The sequence below is a fragment of the Podarcis cretensis genome (genome assembly GCF_951804945.1).
Source record: "Podarcis cretensis genome assembly, chromosome: 15".
In the NCBI taxonomy this organism is placed as follows: Eukaryota; Metazoa; Chordata; class Lepidosauria; order Squamata; family Lacertidae; genus Podarcis; species Podarcis cretensis.
In genome coordinates, this window is record NC_137185.1 from 14,371,674 (window position 1) to 14,395,063 (window position 23,390).

General features: G+C 46.7%; 1 protein-coding gene across 3 annotated transcripts; it reads right to left on the minus strand.

Annotated features, from left to right (window-relative positions):
* Nucleotides 1–961: 961 nt before the first annotated feature.
* On the minus strand, nt 962–23,390 carry LIG3 (DNA ligase 3). Of its 3 annotated transcripts, none has more exons than XM_079956009.1 (20): nt 23,259–23,390; nt 21,020–21,602; nt 19,443–19,586; nt 17,764–17,961; nt 16,904–17,055; nt 15,680–15,846; nt 14,522–14,599; nt 12,662–12,830; nt 11,152–11,307; nt 10,192–10,323; nt 9,040–9,119; nt 8,467–8,554; nt 7,997–8,074; nt 7,221–7,344; nt 6,894–7,036; nt 5,968–6,042; nt 4,237–4,383; nt 3,277–3,451; nt 1,991–2,085; nt 962–1,365 (listed from the first exon to the last, which is right to left on the minus strand). In XM_079956009.1, exons 2-20 carry the CDS (start codon nt 21,573–21,575, stop codon nt 1,132–1,134), a joined length of 2,991 nt encoding a protein of 996 aa, XP_079812135.1. In that variant the 5' UTR covers nt 21,576–21,602; nt 23,259–23,390; the 3' UTR covers nt 962–1,131. The 3 variants fall into 3 exon arrangements, with proteins under 3 accessions (XP_079812135.1, XP_079812137.1, XP_079812136.1); XM_079956011.1 differs by having other exon boundaries at nt 21,020–21,438; nt 23,259–23,363; XM_079956010.1 differs by lacking the exon at nt 23,259–23,390 and adding an exon at nt 23,163–23,183.

Genomic DNA, 23,390 nt, shown 5'->3' on the forward strand with positions numbered 1-23,390 from the left:
CTTACTCTCTTAGAATGGCAATGGCACCCAGCAGAGAGGTGCCAGAACTGAGTTCCTGTGAGTTGCCCCTGAAAAAAAGCCCAGCCTGGAGTCATTCCTCCCTGACTGCATTCCCTTGTCACCAGCAATGCCTTGTCACCCCTTAATATTTGTATACTGCTCTGTCATTAGAAACATATAAAGGAGTTTACAGCAACCAAGTTAAAAACAGACATCAATTAACCACTGAGGAAGGCTGTATTCTTAATTGCCTTCATAGGCTTGGTGGAACAGAAAAGCTCTCAGCAGACGTTTAATAGTTGGCACAGAAAGGGCCTGCTGAATCTAGTGGCAGTGTGTTCCACAGGACTGGACTGATGACACTAAAGGCTTGGTTCCTCGCTGTTGTCAAATGAGCCTCACCTACTTGGGGAATGACCAACAACACTCCTGCAGATGATCTCTGTGACTGAACTGGGATATAAGGGTTCAGGTAGTTCCTGAGATACTCAGGACCTAAGTTGTTCAGGCCTTTGTAAATTAATACAGGGACCTTGAACCTGGCACAGTAACAGATGGGCGGCCAGTGCAGCTGTTTTAACACAGGTTTCATGTGTTAAAGCTCCCATCAGCAGTCTGGTCACTTCACAGCACATGAACTACAGTGGTCCGGCTAAAGGTCAAGTGTGAAGCCATGGAAATTGGAATGACAGCCTCTTCCTAAGCCAGGCAACATGTTCCCACTGGGACATGGGGAGGAGGTAGGAGAAGATTCTCTTCTAAGAAAGGGGAGTAAAAGGCAGAAACCTTCAGATTTGGCTGAGGAGTTTGTGTGGCAGTGACAGCTCTGCTGCACTTGTGGGTCTTGACCCTATAGTAGGAGACTTACTCCCTTAGACTTAAATACCACCTTTTCATTTTGCGGGGGACAGGACGACAACTATACCCCTTTATTCTTAGAAATAAGAACAGACCCATGAGGTGATATTTAATTTGATTTCCATAATGTCAGTTTATCAGAGCTGAAAATTTCATCCCAAAAGGTGTTAAACCTTTTCTTTAAAAATGTGGTTAAGGCATCCTTAAAAGCCACCTTGCTCCCCTCACCTGTCCCTGTAGCTGCTGCGGCCTTGGCATGGGCCAAAGACCAGCTTAGCAAGGGGCTACCAGCCTCCTTTTCCGTATGCACTCCCAGATCCAGTCCGGGGAGACGTGCTTGGCAGATGGATTCTCTTCCACGTCCCCCATAACGTGTGTCGCTGAGGAGGTGTCGAATTCGCGGACCAGGTCTCCGTCGTAGGCGACAAAATACCGCCTAATTTTGCTGAAGCCTTCCACGGAAGGAGGCAGGTACAGCTTTACCCCAGTGAAGATATCCAGCAGCATCTGCGGATGGAGAAATGGGAAGACACACAACAGGATGATGAGTGAGGAGGGACTCAGCTTGCTATATGGTGGGTTGGGCACTGGCAGCCCACGGGCCTAATTGGGCCCACAGAAGTTCTCCATTTGGCCTACGAGGTTGCTTCAACCGAGCCACGCCTCTCTGACGTCACCAAAGGTGGGGGAGTGCTTGGACAAAAGGGGCTTTGCAGGCAGTGATTGGCAATGCCTGAAAAGCCCCTGACAGCATTTCCATCACTGGAAGGCTTCCTTTGGAATTAAAATAAAATGCATCGCAAGGGGTTGGACTAGATGACCCTTTGGGTCTCTTCCTACAATTCTATGAAACATTTTCTCTTTCCAAAGGATGCAGATTCTTGTAACTGAAGGAAGCGTTCTGAATAACAAAGTAAGAGCATAGCTGGATTAGGCCAAAGGAACGCCTTTTCACAGCTGTTAGCCACCTACCTCTGGGAAGTCCATAAGCAGGGGGTGAGTACACTCCCCCCAGGAGCTGGTATTCAGAGGCAAGCTGTCTCCAACAGTGCAGACAGATTATAGCCATCCTGGCTAGTAGCCAGTGATATCCATATCCCACGAGAGGGATGAGGAGGTCAGGCCCTCTTACCTTCCCCTTCTCTCCTTCCAGCTCAGAGGCTTTCCTCTTCTCTCCTCGCTTCTCTGTGGCCTTCTTCAGCGGGGACTTTTCTACAGGTTTGCTGGCTAAAAAGAAAAAAGACAACAAAACATTCTACATCAGTGAGTTAGGGTGCCTTGCCAGGAGAAGGGAGAGGGCAGTGTAGAAGGGTCAAAGGTGGGCATATTGTGGCGGTGTGCACTGGTCCTCTAGCCCACCTTACCCCATAAACTGTGGAGTGGGAAACTGATCACTTAAAATAATTATCTGCATCAGTCAAAGCCACAGAAGATCAGCCTGCTAGAATAGGCCAATGACCCATCTAGTCCAGCATCCTGTTTTCAAATAAACATAGGAAGCTGTTCTACAGAGTGAGATTATTGGTCCATTTAGCTCAGTACTGTCTACACTGACTGGCAGCAGCTCTCCAGCATTTCATGCAGGAGTGTCTCCCACTTGGGGACTGAATCTGGGACCTTCTGGGTGCCAAGCAAGTGCTCCACCAACTGAAATACAGTCTCTCCCCTTCTCACAGTGGCTGATCATCACCCTATTCCTGGCTACTGACAGGCAACTTGATTGCAACAGCCTGTCTTTACACTAGGGTTTGGATGGGCTTTAGGGTGGCCCTGAGAGGGTTTTGGAAAGCATGTGGCAGGGATTGGCACCGAACAAGCTTTGGGTGTTGCCCCTCCATGAGATGTTATCCAGAAACAATTTTATGCTGCTTGTCCAAAGCTCAGAGCAGCTTCCAGAACAAAAAATAAGTAACTATTATAATTAGAGACACGGAGAAACCTAAAGCATGAATTACAAAAATGGAACAGCATCACTGATGAACTGAGAGACTGATCAGTGCACAATGCCCTCTGCAGGGATGGAGGAACCTGTGGTTTGCTAGATGTCCAACTCCCATCAGCACCTGCCAATGGCCAAGGAGGATGCTGGGACTTAATAGTCCTTGGGAGTTATAGTCCAGCAACATCTGGAGGGCCAGAAGCTTCCCTCCATCTCTGACCCCAATCCCCATAAGAAAAAAGGTGCACCTTGCAGTCCCTTAAAAAGAGAGCTAAGAACTGTGGCTTTGGGCTGCCCTGGGGCCATGACCATAAAGGCCCTGCTTCTACAGATGCACCTCTCACCATGTGTTGTCAAAAGACAAAGCAGGAACCCAGCTGGGTGTGTCTGTATTTGGGGCAGGGTTTGATGCCCAAGGGAACTTTCAACAGCCCTCTCCAGCCCCCCTCCCACAGCAACAAACATCCCAGCCCCCACACCTTCAGGCTTCTTAGCTTTTGCTGGGGACTTGCTGGAGGGCTGCTTCGGAGCCTTGCGGGGAGTGGAAGACCTCGACTGCCCTTCTGTCTCTCCGCTGCTGCCAGCTGTGGAGTTCTCCTCCTCCATGGCGACCACAGTGAAGTCAGACTTCTCCTTGGACAACTGGTATAGCTCCTGCCCCCCGCCAGAGTATAGGGATTTGCCATTAGAAAACAGGAAAGAAACCCTCAGCCAAGGAACAAAGGAAGGTGCCTCCGGTCCATCTAGCTCAGTATTGTCTACACCGACTGGCAGCAGCTCCCCTGGGTTTCAGCCAGGAAAAACCTTGCCAACCCAACCTGGGGATACCGTTGGGGACTGAACCTCGGATATCCTGCATGCAGAACAGACACCCCACCAATGAGCTGCAGCCCTTCCCCTTGAAACAAAAGAGATTATAATTTTAAAAGATCTATCTATCTATTTACAAACACACATGTACAAATAAAGCTGAGCCAGACCCTTGGTCCATCTCACTCAGAACTGCCTAGACTGACAGCGGCTCTCCAGGATTTCAGACATACCCTTCAGGATTTGCCAGCCATACCTAAGCATGATTCTAGTCCTCTTGGTTCTGACTATAGGGTTGGGGGTTAGACTAGATTATCCTTGAGGTCCCTTCCAACTCTACAATTCTATGATTCTATGAATCAGAGGAAGCTGCCTCATACTGAGTCAGACCACAGGTTCACCTAGCTCAGCACTGTCCACACTGACTGGCAGCGGCTTTCCTAGATTCCAGGCAGGAGAAACCTTCCCAATCTAACCTGGTGACATCATTGGGGACTGAACCTGGGATCTTCTGCATGCAGAACAGATGCTCCACCACTGAGCTACAGCTGCTTCCCCTAAGAATCAAGTGAAGTTCCGCTCCTGGTTCTAAAGGAAGGGCAGATGAGCAGCAGAAGTGGGTGACTCACCCGGAGTTGTGGTAGGGAGGTGGCCGTGGCCCAGTCTTTGTCGTCTCGGATCCGCGTGCAGCGTGGAAAGCGGATGGAGATCCCATCGGCAGTGTGGGCCTCTGCTTTGGAGAACTCAGCCCCCGTGATCTCCCAGACTGGTGCTGCCTAAGGCAGAGGGCAACAATTGCAGAATGAGCTGACCCAACCTTACTTGGCCATTCCTCTCTCTGCTGCTCAATGCAGTTCACCATTAAAGGATAGCAGTTTGTGAGGGAGAACTCTGCTGGAGAACAGCCAGACTGGAACAGAATTCAGCACCCCAAGAATCTCAGCTTGGGTTCTGAAAATTCTAAAGGAAACTACTAGCCCCCATGGCCAGAGAGGCAGTCTTGGGAGTACTGGGTGCAGAATTGTAGTGTATTAATCACACACATACACACAGCCTGGATTATGCTCCCTCTTCCTTGTTTTCAAGAAGTCTGAGAAACATTCATCTGCTCCCAATATACTTGAACGAGATTCTTTTTTCAACATGGTCAGGAGATCTGAGAGAAGTGGTTGAGGCAACATGGTGTGTGCTCTGAGTTCATAGGAAAACCCACTTTGGGTCTTTGATCCAGTGAAGAGGTAGGGCGCCAAATGAACAGATATGATTAAAAGGGACTTTTGACACACAACACAAATACAAGCTGATGGCATCCTGTGCTCATTTAATTCATGTGAGTTCAACCATACTTGGCTGAAGACAGGATGGTTCAAATTGTGCAAGTTAAATCCAAGCAAGGCAGACCTCTTTTTGAGCCGGGTCTGCTTGGGGTTATCTGTTACAAAAAGAGCTTTTAAGTTCTCCACTTTGATTGCTGGACAAGGCCCACTTGGCACATAGGCACCGGAAGTACAGGGGATCCTCTTGCTCTCCCTTACCCACTAGCCATGGGGCAGATCCAAGGGTTTAGGAATGTGCAATTTTTTGTATACAGTCGTACCTTGGATCTCAAGACGCCTTGGCTCCTGAACAAATCGGCTCCCAAATGATCGAAACCTGGAAGTGAGTGTTCCAGGTTTTCAACGATTTTCGGAAGCCGAACATCCGGCGTGGCTTCTGATTGGCTGCAGGACACTCCTGCAGCCAATTGGAAGCTGCACCTTGGTTTTCGAACAGTTCTGGGAGTCAAACGGACTCCCGGAATGCATTCTATTCGAGAACCAATGTAAGACTGTATGTGGAATTTTTAAAACTGAACTACGCCCCCCCCCTGCAAACACACAAAGCTCTCATATAGAACAGTGGTTTCTTGACCAAGCATCTACTGTATTTTTCACTCTATAAGACGCACCTAGTTTTTGGAGGAGGAAAACAAGAAAAAAAATATTCTGAATCTCAGAAGCCAGAACAGCAAGAGGGATCGCTGTGCAGTGAAAGCAGCAATCCCTCTTGCTGTTCTGGCTTCAGCGATAGCTGCGCAGCCTGCATTCGCTCCATAAGACACACACACATTTCCCCTTACTTTTTAGCAGGGAAAAAGTGAGTCTTATAGAGCAAAAAATACGGTAACTGGGTTCATATCTGCTTAGCTTCACCTATCTAGCCACATCAGACACTAACAATTCATTTACAGAACGCCCCCTGCCCACAACCTCTAAAAAAATGTCCACATTGAAAATCAGAGCCCATTGTTACTTTTGCACAGGGACAATCCTATTCCTCTCCCCCTGCAGCTCCTGCCCCTCCCTCTCAGGCTGTTTTACCTTTGGATCTGGAACAATGAAGTCTGGGTAATAATTCTTATTTATTTTCAGCCAGCTTGGAATCTTACTGGGATCCTAGGAAGGAGAGAAAAAGACACAGGAAGTCACCTTCAAAATAATCCCATTCCTTGAGCCTACCAGCTGCACACCTTGGAAGATCTTTGAAGAAGAGCCTGGCCCATGGAGATCCAGCATGCCCAGCATGCTCTTCTCACAGTAGCCAATCACAGATAACTGTTCTGGGAAGCCCACAAAACAAGACTGGAGTGCAACAGCGCTGAAAGGACCGTTGGAAGCAGCCATAGGCTAAGTCATGTCATTAATCCATCTAGTTCAGTGTTGTCAAAATGATCAAGGGGATGGAGTGACACCCCTCTGAGGAAAAACAGCAGTGTCTGGGACTTCTGAGCTTAGAGAAAAGGCAAGCAAGACGTGACATGAGAGAAGTTAAAAACATTATGCAGGGCATGGAGAAACACTAGAACTTGTGGGCATCCAATGAAGCTGAATGTTGGAAAATTCAGAAGGGGTAAAAGAAAGGACTTATTCATGCAGTGCATAGTTCCTGCAAGAAGCAATGAAGGCCACCAGATGGATGGCTTTAACAGACGATTGGACAAATTTGTGGAGGAGACGGCTATTGATGGCTACTACTGGTCATGACAGCTATGCTCTGCCTCCATGGTCAGAGGCAGTGATGCTTCTGAATGCCAGTTGCTGTAAAACTGCAGGAAGGGGAGAGCACTCTTGTGCTCAGGTCCTGGCTTGTGGGTTTCCTGCTGAGACACCTGGTTGGCCACTGTGAGAACAGGATGCTGGCCTAGATGGGCCATTGGACCTGTTCTTATGTATGCCGACTTGGCAGCAGCTCTTTGAGAATCCCCGCAACCGACACTCGAGGGCTGTGACATCTCCGGGCTGCAAACCTTGCTGATCTTCACCATGTCCAGCTCCTTTTGCAGCCGGGCCAGCGTGGCGTCATCATGGCCGCCGGCGCATTTGGTCACCGTGCACCACTTCTGGCTGTCGGGATCGTAGCAGCCCATGAGGAAGATGGACATCATCCCCCCTGCGGCAGAGAGGGAGGGAAACGCGGTCCCTGCTTTAGAGCAGCTCAACTGGAAAAGCAGACTTTTATGTCTCATGGACCGCCACCAACTAGATTGGTTGCAGTGATGGGGGTGGGGGTGGGGGGGATTAAATTTCCCAGGCTTCTCAAGTGGTCCTCTGAGGCTGGTTTCTAAGACACCCACCTTTGCTCCCTTGGCCGTAGAAGGCACCCAAGACCACCAGGTCTGCCGTGTCAGCCATTGCCCCCTCGTTCAGGTAGTCCTTCTTCACCTTGAGCCAGTGGCGTTTTCCTGGCTCATAGAGGCTCTGCACAGGCCAAAGCAAGAAAGAAGAGGCGGTTGGCCAGAGCTCTCTAAAGCGTATCACATCCAGGGCATGTTTAAAAACAAAAAGCAACCTCCTAGTCCTTATGCTTGCAAAAATAGGCATTGAAGCTCTAGAACAATGCCAGCAGATAGCTGTGAAGTTGGAAGAGGCAGAGGGAAGAGAGAGACGATTTCTAGATGGAGATCTTCAGTTTAACCAACATTAGCACCTCACTTTCCTGTCTAAAAAGTAATCAAAATGTGCCCCGTTTGACTGCTTCAATCTGTGGAGCTGTTACTTTTACAAGTGCAGCATAATGTCTGTTGCACACTCGAGAGAAACTGATAGTTTAGTGTGATGCCCCTAGTCTCTGGAACTTCCTGCCTCTTGATATTAGGCAGGCACTTACGTTGTGCAGTTTGATGCCTATTAAAACCTTTTCACTTAGCCAAGCCTATCTCGACAGGTAATTTTATGTTTGTTTCTTTTATCTATGATCATTTTATTATGTTTACGGGTTTTATTGCCAATTTTAATGAATATTTTGTACCATTTTATATAAACCACTTACTAATTTTTTTAAAAGAAATCAAGCTGATGAACCAAGTAAAATAAATTGTCTGGTGTGTGCATCAAAAACAAGGATACATGCCTTCACATCTTTCAGCACCAAACCCTCCAGCCCCTCACGGATGACCCGGTTGATCATATCAGCAAGGTCCGAAGCTTTCTGAAAGAGAAATAGCCAAGTTAAAAAGGATTACCAGAGGGGGAGTGACTGGCTGTGTTAGTTTCTTGCAGGAACAACAACAACAACAACAACAATAATCAGAAGGAACAAAATGCAGAACTGTGAAGCTCTTTCTATCAAGAATGGAATGTAAGGAAGTCACTCTGTCCCCATCTTAGCTAGGTTGTGCTGATTTTCTACTTCAGTTAAATCTGGACAAAACAGAAAAGAACTGTCTGGATTCCAGAACACTGTGGACATTATTAGGCTAATGCTGGTAGGCTCCTCAGAATACTGAGCTCATTTTTGTTGGTGGCGATTTGAGAGTCTTCAATATTCCCCGCGGGGACATTTCCAAGTGTTTCCAGCTCACAGTCTGGAATGGCACCCACCGTGACGTGCTTCATCTCCGAGAAGAGGATTCGGTTGGGGATTTCCACCATGTTATCGTAGAGAAACTTGCGGCGCTCACGGAGCGGCCTGGAGAAAACAGGGCAGAGATGGAGAACGATGATGAGAAAAACAGGTTTCAGGACGAAACGGGCCTAACTTTATTTAATTTTTATTTATTTCATGAAATGTAGACATTAAAAGAATAAAACAGTGCAATAGCCAATAACAACAGTAAAAAAACAACTATTTAAAACATTCAAAGAATAATGAAAACCAAAGATATGCTAAAAACCAGATTAGAACACAGATCAACATTCTACATATCTAGGTAGGCTTGCCTAATCAAAAGCGTTTTTCACAGGTGTGAAAAAGAGGACAGTAAAGGTGCCTCCCTGATGTCAATAGGCAGGGAGTTCCAAAGTGTGGCTGATGCCGCCGCACTAAAAAGTCCAATTTCTTACAAGTGCATAATGAGTATTATATGGCACCTGTAGCAGGGCCAGTTCTGCAGATCAAAGGGGATAAAAAGGAACAGATATGGTCTTGAGTTATACTGAGAGAATGAGACTCACCTGTCCATCAGACTGACGTCGTTGAAGTAGATACAGTCAAACACAAAGAGGCAGACGTTGGCGTCCTGGAAAGCTGCTTTCTGCAGAGAGACAGTGATGTGTTAGAACACAGATTGTATTTGGGGTTGGAGAAAAAAATCCTGTAGAGCTAGGCAGAAGCTCTTCCATTTGGCAAGGCCCACAGTCTTCCCTGGGTCTCCTTGCTGCCTCTCTTCCTCGGCCCACCTTTCTCCACTGTGACTGGCCACAGCCTCTCTCCCTGTGCCTTGCTGGACTGCAGGTCCCCTTATCCCTGACCATTAGTCATGCTGGCTGGGGCTGATGGGAGTTGGAGTCCACTTTGTGCAGCTCACAGACAGGGCTTCAGATCCTCCCATGGCTGCTCCCTGCCCCCCTCTCGGAACTTCACAGAATCAAAGAGTTGGAAGGCACCCAAAGGGTCATCTAGCCCAACTCTGTGCAATGCAGGAATCAGTTTCGTCTAGGAAACTGAACTCTGTCAGACCAAAGACAGTGCCTCTGTTCAACCCAGTGAGCTGTTCCACAGATGATCAAACCAACCATGGCTCACTGCTTCAAACTTTGCTGGCAAAGTGCTTGATGAGTGTCTGGGGGTGAGGTGGTCAGAAAACCCACAGTTAAGGAAGTAGGCTGGATTTGCATGTTAAATTGAGATGCCAGTAAAAAACACAAATTGTGGTTTTCTGGTAGTAAACAAACCACAGTTAAAATACTGGACAGAATTTGCACGTAACATTAAACCAAGGTTTAATGAACCATAGTTGAAGTAAATCTTGACCTCTCTGCAGGCGAGATGTCCCTAAATTCTGCCTTTCTGAAGTTCTCCCCATCTTTCCTGAATCTCTAAGCTGTCAGTTTCAGTGGTCGATCCCATGAGCTGCATGAGAACGGGGAGAAGGAAAATTCTGGTCTTTCTACATATGATACCCAATGCTATAACTCACCAGTGTGTCTTGCCACTGTCTGCCCCACAACCTAAGCTTAGCATCCCCCAAACTGGTGCCCCCTAGATGTTTTCAACTACAGATTCCATCTGCTGTTACTTGCTGTGTTTTAATAAAATCAACCTGCTTTGCAATGAGTTGGGTCATTTTGTCCATTTCTGGGCAAGGAGAGATTATAACCACGCACCTTGTGCACTCCAAGTGTTCCAAAGGGAAGGGGCTTGGCTGTCTTGTTGTCTATTAGAAGAACTTCTGCATCCAGGATCATGCTGTGTCCCCCTGGGAAAGCCTTGGGGATGAAGTCCTTGAAATGGGCCACCTGGTTTAAACATAAGCACATCATGAGATCAGAGTTTCTTGCCAGGGTCGTTCCTCCTGTTAGGGAGAGTCAGATGATCACTTCAGGCAGCAGAACCTGAGAAAACAGGGGCTCCTAGTTCCCCAATACTAGCGGAACATGCCAGGTATGTGATATTGGTAAGCAGCCAGCCACTTGTTTCTACAGGAAGCGACCCAAAGAGTGTTGGAAGTTTGGGCACAACTCACATTGCAGAAAGGGGTTTAAACAGACAGAGTAAGGGACCTCCAGATTCCCAAACTATTCCCGCACCTTTAAACTCTGCGCCGACCTATCTCTATCCTTTGAAGTTTAGAAAGGTATGTCTTAAGTTGCAACCTGTTCTGCTGCCTGAAGGTGAGAGGTCATCTCGGATGCATCTCCTGAGAACTAAGGGGCAAGCCTGGCTTGTTGGCTTCTCCAACACAATAGTTAGCCAGCACTGCAGCACTCTTTCCTATACTCTCAGTCTGAATACCTTCCAATGAAAGGTATCCTCCAAGCAAGTATTCATTACACTAAGTTAACCTTCTGCTGCTGCTTACTCCAAACACTGGAGTGGTGTAAAGAGAGTGTGGCACAATAGTTAGTGTCAGACTAGGACCTGGGAGATCAAGGTTCAGTCCCCCCCCCCCACACACACACATTGAGTGATTTGGGGCCAGACACTGGTTCTCAGCCTAACCTACCTCACAGGGTTGTTGTGAGGAGGAAATGGGGGAAGGGACCATGTAAACCACCTTGAGCTCCTTGTAGAAAAAGGTGGGATAGAAATGCAATCATAATAAAGTAACAGAAGGTTCCACTGACCTTGTGTGGAAGGACAGGTTTCAAGCTGCGACTGAAGTAGCTGAAGTGGTCGCCTTTCTTGTGCACCTGGACGCGCTCCCCGTCGTACTTGATCTCCGAGTACATCCCGTTGGGGCATTTCTTCATGGCGTACTCGATGGACTTACAGGCCTCGGCCTTGTGGGAGAAAGGAGAAGAAGGAAAATCCCACCTTATGACTTTTAATTGCATGCAGATCTACAACACAGGAAGCTGCTTTGTATTGTGCCAGAACATGGGTCCACCTATCTCTGTACTGTCTACACTGACTGGCAGCAGCTCTCCAGGATTTCAGGTAGGAGCCTCTCCCAACCCTAGTGGGAGATTCTGGGGGTTGAACCAGAGACCGTCCGCCTGCAAGGCTGATTCCCTAGTCCTGATCTATGTCCCTTCTCCTTGTACAAGCTAGGCACAAGTTGTCTTCTACTATGCAGACCCAACACCCCATGTAAAACAGTATCGTCTATGCCAAAATCCAACAGCAATCCTCCAGCTGCTCAGGCAGAGATCTTCTCCAATCCTCTCCCTTCCACCCGAGGTGTTGAGGTATGATCCTGCGACCTTCTGCAACAACTTGGTGTCATCTGGAGGTCTCATACTACAACTCCAATCACCCAGCCAGTGTAGCTGACAGGACTGTGCAATATCTGGTTTCCAACAGCATGATATACCAATATATCACAATTTCTGAAATAAGGATGGAGCTATGTAGAGGCATTGGCTGGCTTCACGTTTCCCCCCCACATTGTGGTTTTTGCATAGCACACACGCACGCTCTCGCGCACACACACACACACACCATGATTAACAGTTTAGTGCCAGTTACAGATAGGTAGCCGTGTTGGTCTGCCATAGTCAAAACAAAATAAAAAAAATTCCTTCCAGTAGCACCTTAAAGACCAACTAGGTTAGTACTTGGTATGAGCTTTCGTGTGCATGCACACTTCTTCAGATACACTTATTGCCAGTTCAAAAATTATGAAATTGATCTCACATTATGGACTTCAAACCAGTTTTGGGCGATATATTGATATATCAGCCAGCCCTAGTGACAGATGTGAACTGTAGTTGGAGACATCTAGAAAACACCAGGTTGGGGATAGCTCTCTCCTTCTGAAAAAGGGATTCTCAGCACTTTAGAAGACTCGCCTGCAGATCACAAGACCTCTCCCTCCTTGGAAGCAGCTCCGGATTTATACACCTGTCCTACTCTTCCCCAGCTTCTGGCATCCAGTTGGGCACTGTGAGAACAGAATGCTAGGCTGGATGGACCCCCTCCCCTTTTGGCAGCAGCCAGGCTCTTAATTGCTGAATGGACTGTGGTCCACGCAAGCTCGTCACACAAAAAGTGCCACTAGATTCTTCCTTGCTTTAGCCTTCATTAAAAGCCAAACAGTTGACAGAGATGGGGACAGGAGGGCCTCTAAAGGGAGCTCCACGGACTGGATGAGGAGACCACCAGGTCACAGGGTTTGGGGTTGTTTCTTTTTACCAGCATGGGTTGAACGGGGGTCATCAGCGTGGCCTGGACGCTGAGAGTCCTCTTTAGGCCTGGCACCTTCTGGGACTCCTGCTGGTTCCTCAGCACTCTTTCAACTACGTCGTGGAGGTTGCGTGAGGCTTTGAAAGCCTCGTAAGCATTTGGGTCCAAGGCATCCAACCTGAAAGGAAAGGAGAAGGCAGGGAATCTCATATATTATTTTCCTATAAAATGAGATGAAGTCATAGCAGAGAGGGGATATCGATGGCTACCAGCCACAATGGTTCTGCTCTGCCTTCACTTTTGGAGGCAGCAATGCTTCTAAATATGAGTTGCTGGAAGTCACAGGATGGGAGATGGCTCTTTTTGCTTGGGATGTACTTGAGGGTGGACCGCTAGCCTGAACCAGCAGGCTTTTCTTGTATTCTTGTATTGTATTCTTGAGAGAGAAGAGGGGAGAAAGGAGCTGAAGAGGGCTGTGTGAGGAATAAGACCACAGAATAGCTGAAGGAAAACTGAGGCCTGGATATTTAAAGTGCAATATTTATCACCTCCCTGTTTGTGAAATTCTCTCCCCAGGGAGGCTTGCCTGGTGTCATTGTTGCATAGCTTTAGATGCCAGGCAAAAAACAGCCCTTTTTCAATCAGGCCTTTCTCTCTTCATTATCTCTGTTCTTCTTGAGTGGGTGGTATGTTTTAATCCTGCCCTTTCAAAAATAGGATTGTCTTTCAGATACAGTCGTACCTTGGTTCTCAAATGGAATCCACTTGACTTCTGAAAACATTTGAAAACCAAGGCACGGCTTCCGATTGGCTGCAGGAGCTTCGTGGGCTCAATCAGAAGCTGCGGAAGCCGCGTTGGACGTTTGGCTTCCAAAAAATGTTCGCAAACCAGAACACTCACTTCCGGGTTTGCGGTGTTTGGGAGTCAAAATGTTTGAGTCACAAGGCGTTCGAGAACGAAGGTACAACTGTATATTGTTGCTGGAGTCAACATATGTTTGTTTATATACTGAAAGTTGCTTTGAGTTACACCTTGGCAAAGAAGTGATCAATAAATATAATTAACAGTAATAATAGTAATAAATTTCTACATACAGTCATACCTTGGATTCCAAACGCCTTGGTACTTGGGATGTTTTTGCTCCCGAACACTGCAAACCTGGAAGTGAGTGTTCTGGTGCTTCCTGCAGCTAATCAGAAGCTGCGCTTTGGTTTCCAAACTTTTTGGAAGTCGGATGGACTTCTGGAATGGATTTTGTTCAACTTCCAAGGTACAACTGTATTTATTTAAAAATTGTGTACCACTGAATCATAAAAGAAGGTCAAAATGGTTTACAGCAATAAAACCATAATTGTTACACCATTAACCATCACAGAAGGATCTTTTCTTAATTGGCTGCATAGGCCTGGCAGAATATAAACATTTTCAAGCAGGCGTTCCAAAAGCTGGCACAGAAGGCGTTTGCTGAATCCCCATTGGCAGAGCACTGCACAATACTGGGCTGATGACGCTATATGCAGTTATATCCCATCTTTTTTTCCAAGTGGCTCAGGGTGGTATACATGGTTCACCAAACCTACTCCTTTAATCCTCACATCAGCCCTGTGAGGTAGGTTAGATTGGGAGACAGTGAACGTCATGGCTGAGTGGGATTTGACTCCTGGTCTCCCAGGTCCTAGTCCAGCACTCTAACTGCTAGGCCACACTAAAATCTTGGTCGCTGTGGCTATTGAGAGTTGGGAGAGCAGCAGGTTCTCTAGCTCCATTTCAAAATGAGCCCAAGCGGTCTTCTTCTATGTCTCCACCACATTCCATTTTTAGACTTCTGCATTATTTCTGGAAACGACATACACACAGAGAGAGCTTACACATGTTTGGCTCCAGCATTCATTTTCAAGTCATGCTTTATCAACCGGATGATGCACTTCAGGTCATTGGCCGTGCACCTGAAAATTAAAAAAACAATAAAAAACAATCATAAAACAAGATCGTGAAGCATAACAATTAATCATTGGAGATTTTATCAGCTGCAAACTGGGCACTTGTTTATTAAAAAAACTTAATCATAAGGAACATGCAACTTGCGGTGCTGAAGATCAAAATAGATGCAACAGCAACCTACCAAGACAGCCTGTAAAGGAAGGAGCAGCAGGGAGAATGCTGAGCCCCCCTCCCACTTCTGTGCAGATTATTTCTCCCCAGTGATTTTTCTTGTTGGATCAGTCCAGTGGCCCATCTAGTCCAGCAACCTGCTCTCCCAGCAGTCAGCCAGATGCCCCAAGCAGGAGCCAAGCACAGCAGCACTTTCCCCTTCCTGTGGTTTCCAGGCAGAGCAGAGCCATCACAGCTAGTAGCCATCAATAGCTCTCTCTCCTCCATGAATTTCTCTACTTCTCTTTTAAAGCCATCCAGGTCAGTGGCCATCACTGCCTCCTGTGGGGGAGGATTCCATAGTTTAACTATGTGCTGAGTGAAGAAGGACTTTCTTTTATCTGTCCTGAATCTCCCAACACTCAGCTTCATCAGATGACCACAAATTCTAATGTAATGTGACAGGGAGAAAAACTTTCCTCTGTCCACTTTCTCCACGCCATGCATAGTTTCACAAACTTCCTTCTCTTACCTTTTCTCTAAAGTAAAAGGTCCCAAATGCTGCAATCTTTCCCCATAGGGGGATTTGCTCCATTCCCTTGATTGTTTTGTTGCTATCACTGCACAAGCAGGATTAGAAAAGCACCAAAACAGTCTTCCATTCACACATGTAAACAGATCCCTGCTTCTGCAAAAGCAAGCTGGCAACTTGTGCTGCCGCTTCAGAATCTGTCCTTTGTGCAGAACCTGTCGTGGTCTTCCTCTAATCTGCTGCCCTCCAGACGTTGTCAGACTACAACTCCCATCAATCCCAGCTGTCAGCTAAACTGATGGTAAGGAATTATGGGAGCCCCAATAACACACTGGAGACATGGGGAAGTTCCTCCCCTCTAGCTTGATCTCCCTAGCCAGGAATCTCAAACCTCTTACTGTACCTGTTTGCAACACCCTGCAGCAAGCTTTGCTGGTCGTCCTCTTTGGAAAGCTTAGAGAGCTGTGTCAGGAAGTCATCAACCTCTTGGATCGTCAAGAGGCTCTTGGCAGCTGGGGGACAGGATTTGCTCTGCTCAAAGAAGATCCGCACGGTCTCAGATACGTCACCCTGTTTAAAATAAAATCACAGACTAAATCACATAGGGAGGGGAGTCTTTTCACAAAATAATAGAAATGTAGGATTTGAAGGGACCCTGGGAATAATCTAGTTATCTAATTCATTCCTTTGTAGTGCAGAAAACAGCTAGAGAATTCCTGGTAGATAGTCATCCAACTTCTGCTGAAAAACCTCCAGTGAAGGGGAATCCACCACTTCCCAAGGTAGTCTCTTCCATTTTAGAACAGCTCTTACTGTCACAAAATTATTCCTGGTATTTAGTTGGAATCTCCTTTCTTGTCATCTGCATACAGTGATTCAGGTTGTCCCCCCGTGGAGCAGCATAAAACAAGCTTGCTCCATCTTCCATGTAGCAGCACTTCTGTCCTCCAGGCTGAACATCCCCAGCCCCCTCAACTTTTCCTCAAAAGGCTTGGTTTCCAAACCCTTGGTCATCTTAGTCTCCCTTCTTTGCACACTTTCCAGCTTGTCAATATCCTTCTTAATATGTAGTGCCTAGAACTGGACACAGGACTCCATGTGGGGTCTGCTCAAGGCAGAATAGAAGAGTCCTATTGCTTCCCTCAATCTGGACACTAGACTTTTGTTGATGCAGCCTGGATTAGCATTCATTTTTTTTTTTTTTTTTGCCGCTGCATTGTTCTGTTGACTCATATTAAGTTTGTGATCTACCAAACCACTGGATCCCTTCCCCATGTACTGCTGCCAAGCCAGGTGTCCCCCATCCTAAATGTGTGCATCTGATTATTCCTGCGTAGGTGCAGAATCTTACATCTGTCTATACTGAAATTCATTTTGTTAGTTTGGGGCCAGTTCTGCAACCTGTTAAGGCCATCTTGAATCCTGGTTCTACACCAACACCTCTGTCCAGCTCTCTCCATCCAGGCAAGCCAGAGCCATGATCAGAGTTCAATGACCCATCCCAGCCAGGCCAAAACACTCAAGGACGGCTTTTGGGGTGTGTGTCTTGGGGAGTGTCCTGAGGGCTTGACGGACAGGCCTGGAGGGCCAAGATTCAAGACCATTACACAGCAAACTCATTCCTCACTTGTTCAAGGTCTCGGACCATGTCCTCCTGGCTGCAGCCAAATATCCGGCTGAAGAGCTTTACGATCTGCTTGTCATTCAGGTTGTAAACACTCTTTATGACCCCCGGCAACAGCAGCTTGACTGTCAGGTAGAGATCCCCACGGAAGCCATCTGGGTACAAGGAAGAAGGTGAGAATGGACAGCCTGGCCTCTGTGGACCACATTTGCCCATAATGAAGAAGTCTCTGGAAAACCGACATCCCTAATCACAGCAACCCAAGCTTATCACAGATGACTATGTTAATCCTTGTTTGTTGCTGGTTTTACATCTGACTTCAACGTCTTTGTTATTTCTATTTTTATCATCTAAGACACTTTGAGTAACTAATTAATTAATTAATTAATTAAGAGTAACTAATTAATTGTTACTCTTTTGAATGTTATTGTGCTATGATCTTCCTTTGTGGGTTGTGCAAACTGCTATTCAGAAAAATGCTTTTTGTAGGGTTGGAGACACTGGGAACGAGCTTATGGAACAAAGGGGGCAGTGGCCTGAAAGCCTTTGGGGACCACTGACATATAGCATGCATATACCGTACATTATGTCACCAGGATGAGGAAATGAACTGTGTTCCACCTGTCCCATTTGGAAAATCATTCATATTTAATAAATAATATGGGTTTTTTTTTAATTAGGTATTTTGTCTTTTTCTTTTTGTATTTTTCTGTTGTGAACCGCCTTGTGATCTTCAGATGAAGGGTGGTATACAAATTTAATAAATAATAATAAATAATTGTTCATATATTTGAGTCTGCCCTCTACATCAACACAAATGCTCCCAATTTTTTTAAAAAAGAGAAAGGGAGAGGGAATTGTACCTCCACTGGTTCCCTTCTGCAGGAAGTCCTGGATGATCTGGGTCTTGACGTTGTAGCTAGGCTTGTCAGCTACCATAGCGCAAAGCTTCCTGAATTCCCGCAGCAAACAGTCCTTGTGCTTTGGATCACTCTTCTCCGTGGACAAGCTGGGCTTGCGGGGAGATGCAGAAGCCACTTCGTCAGAGCTGCCCGGCTTAGCTGTGCAGAAAAAGGAGAACTTCAGGGGAAGATACCGCCGACTGGCATGGCCTGTGATTTCCCACCCACCCCAAAACATTTATTTGCACTTCTGGCCCATCCTATCCTGAGGACCAGGTGCAAGTAACAGCACCTGAGTAGATACAAGGCAGCGTTTCTCAGATTTGTTGTTCCTGGATTAAAACTGAAGATGATGAAGGCTCCAGCTCCCCTCAGCCCTAGAGAGCTTGCCCAACAATTCAGGGGTGTAGTCCAGCAACATCTGGAGGGCGCCACGTTGGCTACATGTGTTTTACCAAGATGTTTGCTGCAGATCACCACCAGCAAATGATTTGGAATTTCAAATCAGCCAGCCTGATCCTAGGCCTGGGTGACTGGAAGGAAGTCATGCTCAATAGGGATCGCTTCCAGGAGCGTGTATCACAGAAGTGGCTAGCCTGCAGCCCTCCAGATCTTGTTGGATGATAACACCCATCAGCTCCAGCCACAATGGTCAGAGATAATGTGAGTTGCAAGGTGGGCAAGGCTCGGCCAAAACAGCTTCATAGGCCAAATGGGGAAGCCCAGCAGGTCAAAACAAGTTGGCAGGGCAGAGGTTTCTCCATCCCTGTCTGTAGAGAATGTGAACAGAGGTACATTTTCCTACCTCTTTCATACCTTAGGAGTGAAGCTGATGGGCGGCACATTCAGAACAGATGTTGGAAAATGACTTATTCACTCAGCACACTTAACATATGGAATTTCTTTGTGATGAGATGTGGTGATGCCAACTGGCTTAGCTAGATTTAGAAAAGGGATTAGACCAGTCCAAACCACTCACCCACTTGCCATAGGTGACAAGGAATTCTTTGTAGGCAAGCAAGCTAGCTGGAGGGAGGGACAGTGTGTTCCATCCTTCCTCCCTTGCCAGTGCAGAACAGGTGGGCTGCCAGAGAAAAAAGGCCCTTCCTCTGCACCCAGGTAAGAAATGTAGCAGACCAATGGAGGAGAGACCTGTAAGCCCCACCCCCTCCAGCAGACTGGTATACTTTTGTGGGCTTACTTACAAGGCAGAGTTAGACAAATTCACAGAGATGGAGGAGGAGGAGGAGTCTACCAACATATTGGCTACAATAGCTAAATGGAGCCTTCATGTTCAGAGGCAGTCTACCTCTGAATACAAGTTGCTGAGATGCAACTGCAAGGGAGGGCTGTAGCCTTTTGTGCTTTGCACTGTGAGGTGCAAGATACAGAAACAGATGGACCCTCTGGCTTAATCCAGCAGGGCTCTTCCTGCATCCTTAAGACTCTTGCCAAATCATCAGTTAACGAAGACTATCAGCAGATGGCCTAAATGTTAAAACCCAGCTCATTGGACATGGATTGGCCACATCCAAGAGCACCTGCAGACTTCCCCACAGAACCAAATGTAAGACTCTGAGCTGGAAATGCTACCAATGAATCACAACCAAAAGAAAGAGGCCCATCCATCTCTTATGCACCTGTAAACCCTGAAAATTTCTTTGGTGATGGATCAGAAGAAGCTGCTGGCATTTTCTTGGGGGAGGTGATTTGACCACTGGAAGAAATCTTCGCCTGGACGGTGGCCTTTTTCTTCGGAGTGTTTGCAGCTTTGGAAGTAAGATCTGTGAAGATATGAGGGGTCAAAGGTTAAAGGCCTCAGGAGCCACAGAATTTATTCTACACCTCTACAGGTCTTGAGTAATACAGTGGTACCTTGGGTTAAGTACTTAATTCGTTCCGGAGGCCGATTCTTAACCTGAAACTGTTCTTAACCTGAAGCACCACTTTAGGAGCACGATTTCTGTTCTCATCCTGAAGCAAAGTTCTTAACCCGAGGTACTATTTCTGGGTTAGCGGAGTCTGTAACCTGAAGCTTATGTAACCCGAGGTACCACTGTACATGTTCAGAGAAACATGCCCTCCCCTTTTTAAAAAATTTAAGAAACTACTAGCAAAAGTGATTTGACATGTATGTGGCCCTCAACTCAAAAGCCAAACGTTAACACAGGCAACTTGTGACAAATCGGTTAACTATGGGCAGGATCCTATTGGCAAAGTAATGGAAGATGACTGGCAGGTTATTGTGGGGATTAGAAGAGAGGAGGAGGAGAACCCTGTGCACCACTTTGAGTTCCATGGAAAGGTGGGATATAAATGCCATAAAAACATAAAATAAACACAAGGACAGGAAGAAACATCAGGGACAGAATGATTGCCACACACAGGAAGAACAAGGATATAGTTTGAGTTCCTCACTTGTAGTTTTATAAATCATTTAATGTGTCAACACAAACAGAAGTTATGAATATAGCAGTTGTTGTATAAGGGATTATTATGCTGACTGGAATGTAATGGAAATTAATAAAATTTTGGAACGCAGAAATAAAGCAAATAATCAAACCATCAATTCTAGCACGTGGGGGGCCACCTTATTTTAATTATATAATTTGGTATTTGAATGACTGGTATTAAGAACTGTATTATAAATTGGTATTGCTATAATAAGGGACGTGGGTGGCACTGTGGGTTAAACCACAGAAGCTAGGGCTTGCCGATCAGAAGGTTGGAGGTTCGAATCCCCGCAACGGGGTGAGCTCCTGCTCTTGGTCCCAGCTCCTGCCAACCTAGCAGTTCGAAAGCACATTAAGTGCAAGTAGATAAATAGGTACCGCTGTGGCGGGAAGGTAAATGGCGTTTCCATGCGCTGCTCTGGTTCGCCAGAAGTGGCTTAGTCTTGCTGGCCACATGACCCGAAAGCTGTACGCTGGCTTTCACGGCCAATAAAGTGAGATGAGGGCCGCAACCCCAGAGTCGTCCGCGACTGGACCTAATGGTCAGGGGTCCCTTTACCTTTACCTTATTGCTATAATGAGGCCGTTATTGGATTGTAATTGAAATCTAATAAACATCATCATCAAAATAAATAAACAAATAAAATAAACAAATAATTTGCAACGCTAGTACTAATAATATGCATGAATGTGGCTAACTTTAAGTAGCCAAGGCTCTGAATACTGGGCCACCCTATATAACTGCTCTTACCACCACCGCTTACCTGAGATGTGCTGGTTTATCAGCTCCTTCTCACTGTCCTGCAGCTCCTCCCAGCCCTCCAAGTCTGTGATGTCCTCAATCTTCTTTGTCGTTGCCCGGGCCCTCTCCAGCTTCTCAAAAATGCACTTGACGTGGTACCACTCCTTCATGTCCCCGCCGGACTCTGTGAATGGGTTGGGCACCACCTTCCCGATGCGCACCATCCCCTTGAGGATCTTCTCCTTGCACTTCTTGCAGCCCGCCGTGCCTCGCTTGGCATAGTCCACGCAGTAGCGCTGCTCTGCCATCTCAGAGACTGTGCACAGGGGCTTTGAGGGCCAAATGGGTAGTGGTGATGGGAAGAGAAAGCCACTGGCAATGCACGGCTGGTACCACCAGCCAACCGGAGATGGGGTGCTGCTGCTCCACAACCAGGAGCGCCTGTGGAAGGCAACGATCTTTTGGAAACTGTGGCCAGCACGGGTATGAGCTGTCTGTGCTGACAGCAAGAAGGTTTTTTCACTTCTGCTGAGGGTTGTGGCTGCCTTTAGGAGATGTACCCTGAGCATAAAAGGCATGTAGTTTCCTGGGACTCAGCTACATAGCTGCAAATAAAACATTTTAAATGTGTTGTAAAGTACAATATACAAATGTGACACTAGATGGCGACAGTGAGCTATGCAAAATTCAATGTACGGTATTTTCATAACATTTTTTTAAAAAAAGTAGTTTCACAGCATTTTTATATGTGTGTAGATTCCACCCTGGTCTCCTTTTCTCTCACTGTGCTGAGCTAAGAGAGAGAAAAGGAGGTGGTGGGGAAAGACACATATAACTCTGTACAAAAGGGGTTTGGGTAAGAAAAACTGAGGCCACCATCAATTTACTTGCCTTTTTAAGAGACAACAGGGCTCTTGCAGGGGGAGTCACCACTACCCTTGGAGACATCATTCTTCCTCAATGAATGGAGACTTTTACTTGGGATCCATTTATTTAAAATATGTATAAAGCCACCTTTTAAAGGGATACAGCTCCTAAACAATGGATCATCAAATACACATTTCATTTAAAATAAAAGAATGTTCAAAACAACACCGAGCCTTGTAAGACCAAAAAATTGCAGTTTTTTAAAAAAATAAACATCAGCAGAAAACACAGGCCTTAACTTCTACTTTTATCAAATTTCATATTTCTATATTGTAATGCTTCAAGAAATCCAACCCTCTCCACTTCTGAGAGATTTACATGTATGAGAGGCTGAAATTAGAAAACAGCATTTTAAAACTGTGGTTATTTTTGACAGCTGCAAGGGAAACATTTTTTTTCCTGGTGTGACAGTATTGTTACAAAACTCTTTCCCAGTCACACAGAAACTGGTTTGGTCAAGTGACTTTGTGGCGGCTGGTAGGGCAGATGAAAGGGTAGGTGAGTCAGAGCCAAAGACAGGCAGAGCCACTAATTCCACTTTTGTTCCCATCAGCTGTGTTCTGCAAGGGGCAACTAAGGAGGAAGAGGAAACTGGCAGGCAGGCCTGGGCTGATTATAAGAAAGAAGGCAAGAAGAGAGCTTCCATGGGTCTGACTTCCTTCAAGACTGGGAAGAGTTTCCTCTTTACAAAAGGCATTTGAACGAACACTTGCACTTTAAACTGGCTGCTGCCAAATAACACTTCAGCGCTATTGAAGCTTAATGAAACTGGGTGGGTTTGCAGTTTTTAATCTTTTTATTTGTTAGTCCTGTTGCAAAAATAAAACACGTGCAATGCCTACAGTCAGTAGGAGAAATATATTGTATTTTACAAACGACACGCATGCCTAGCAATTTCAGGGTTAACCCACGTGGAGCAGACACGCTTCTCTATTTAGTACACTCACAACCTAATCCCACCAACCCTGCCCAATGAATATTGGGAGAGCCTCCCCACCACCTCAAGTCTATCTTAGGTCGGAAGAGAAGGGGGGAAAGGAGGCTCCAGGCAGAGAGAGAAAGAGACCCCTTGACAACAGCTCCGAGTCCCATTTTTCCTCCTTCCTGCCCATCAAACACCTGGTGGCCTGGGGGAAGCTTGGTGGCTACCGCGCACGCGCCATTTATTTTCCCCACAGAGTGACGGTTGGGAGGGGGGAGCGCAAGCCACGCCCCCTATGGGCGCCCATAACCATCACCTCAGGTCTAGGCTCCTTGAAAAAGCGGGGAGCAGGACCCACCGGCGCGTCCCCTCGCCCATTTTCAACCAGCTCCCCACCTTGGCGGACACGCACCTTGCTTCAAGGGGCCCCTTCAGCCTCGGCGAAGACCCCTTTTAAATCCGGGCATCTCCGGCGGCCCCTCTCGCTCGCGCTGCGGGCGCATGCGCACAGAACGTCGCGTCGACCCCCGCGGCGTGACGTCAC

Coding starts and splice junctions, on each gene's coding strand:
- LIG3 (XM_079956009.1), bottom strand. CDS start 21,575: ATGCCTTTTATGCTCAGGGTACATCTCCTAAAGGCAGCCACAACCCTC. Junction 7,345..7,996: donor TGGTGCTGAAAGATGTGAAG/GCATGTATCCTT, acceptor TGGCCTGTGCAG/AGCCTCTATGAGCCAGGAAA. Junction 2,086..3,276: donor AAAAGCTAAGAAGCCTGAAG/GTGTGGGGGCTG, acceptor TTTTCTTTTTAG/CCAGCAAACCTGTAGAAAAG.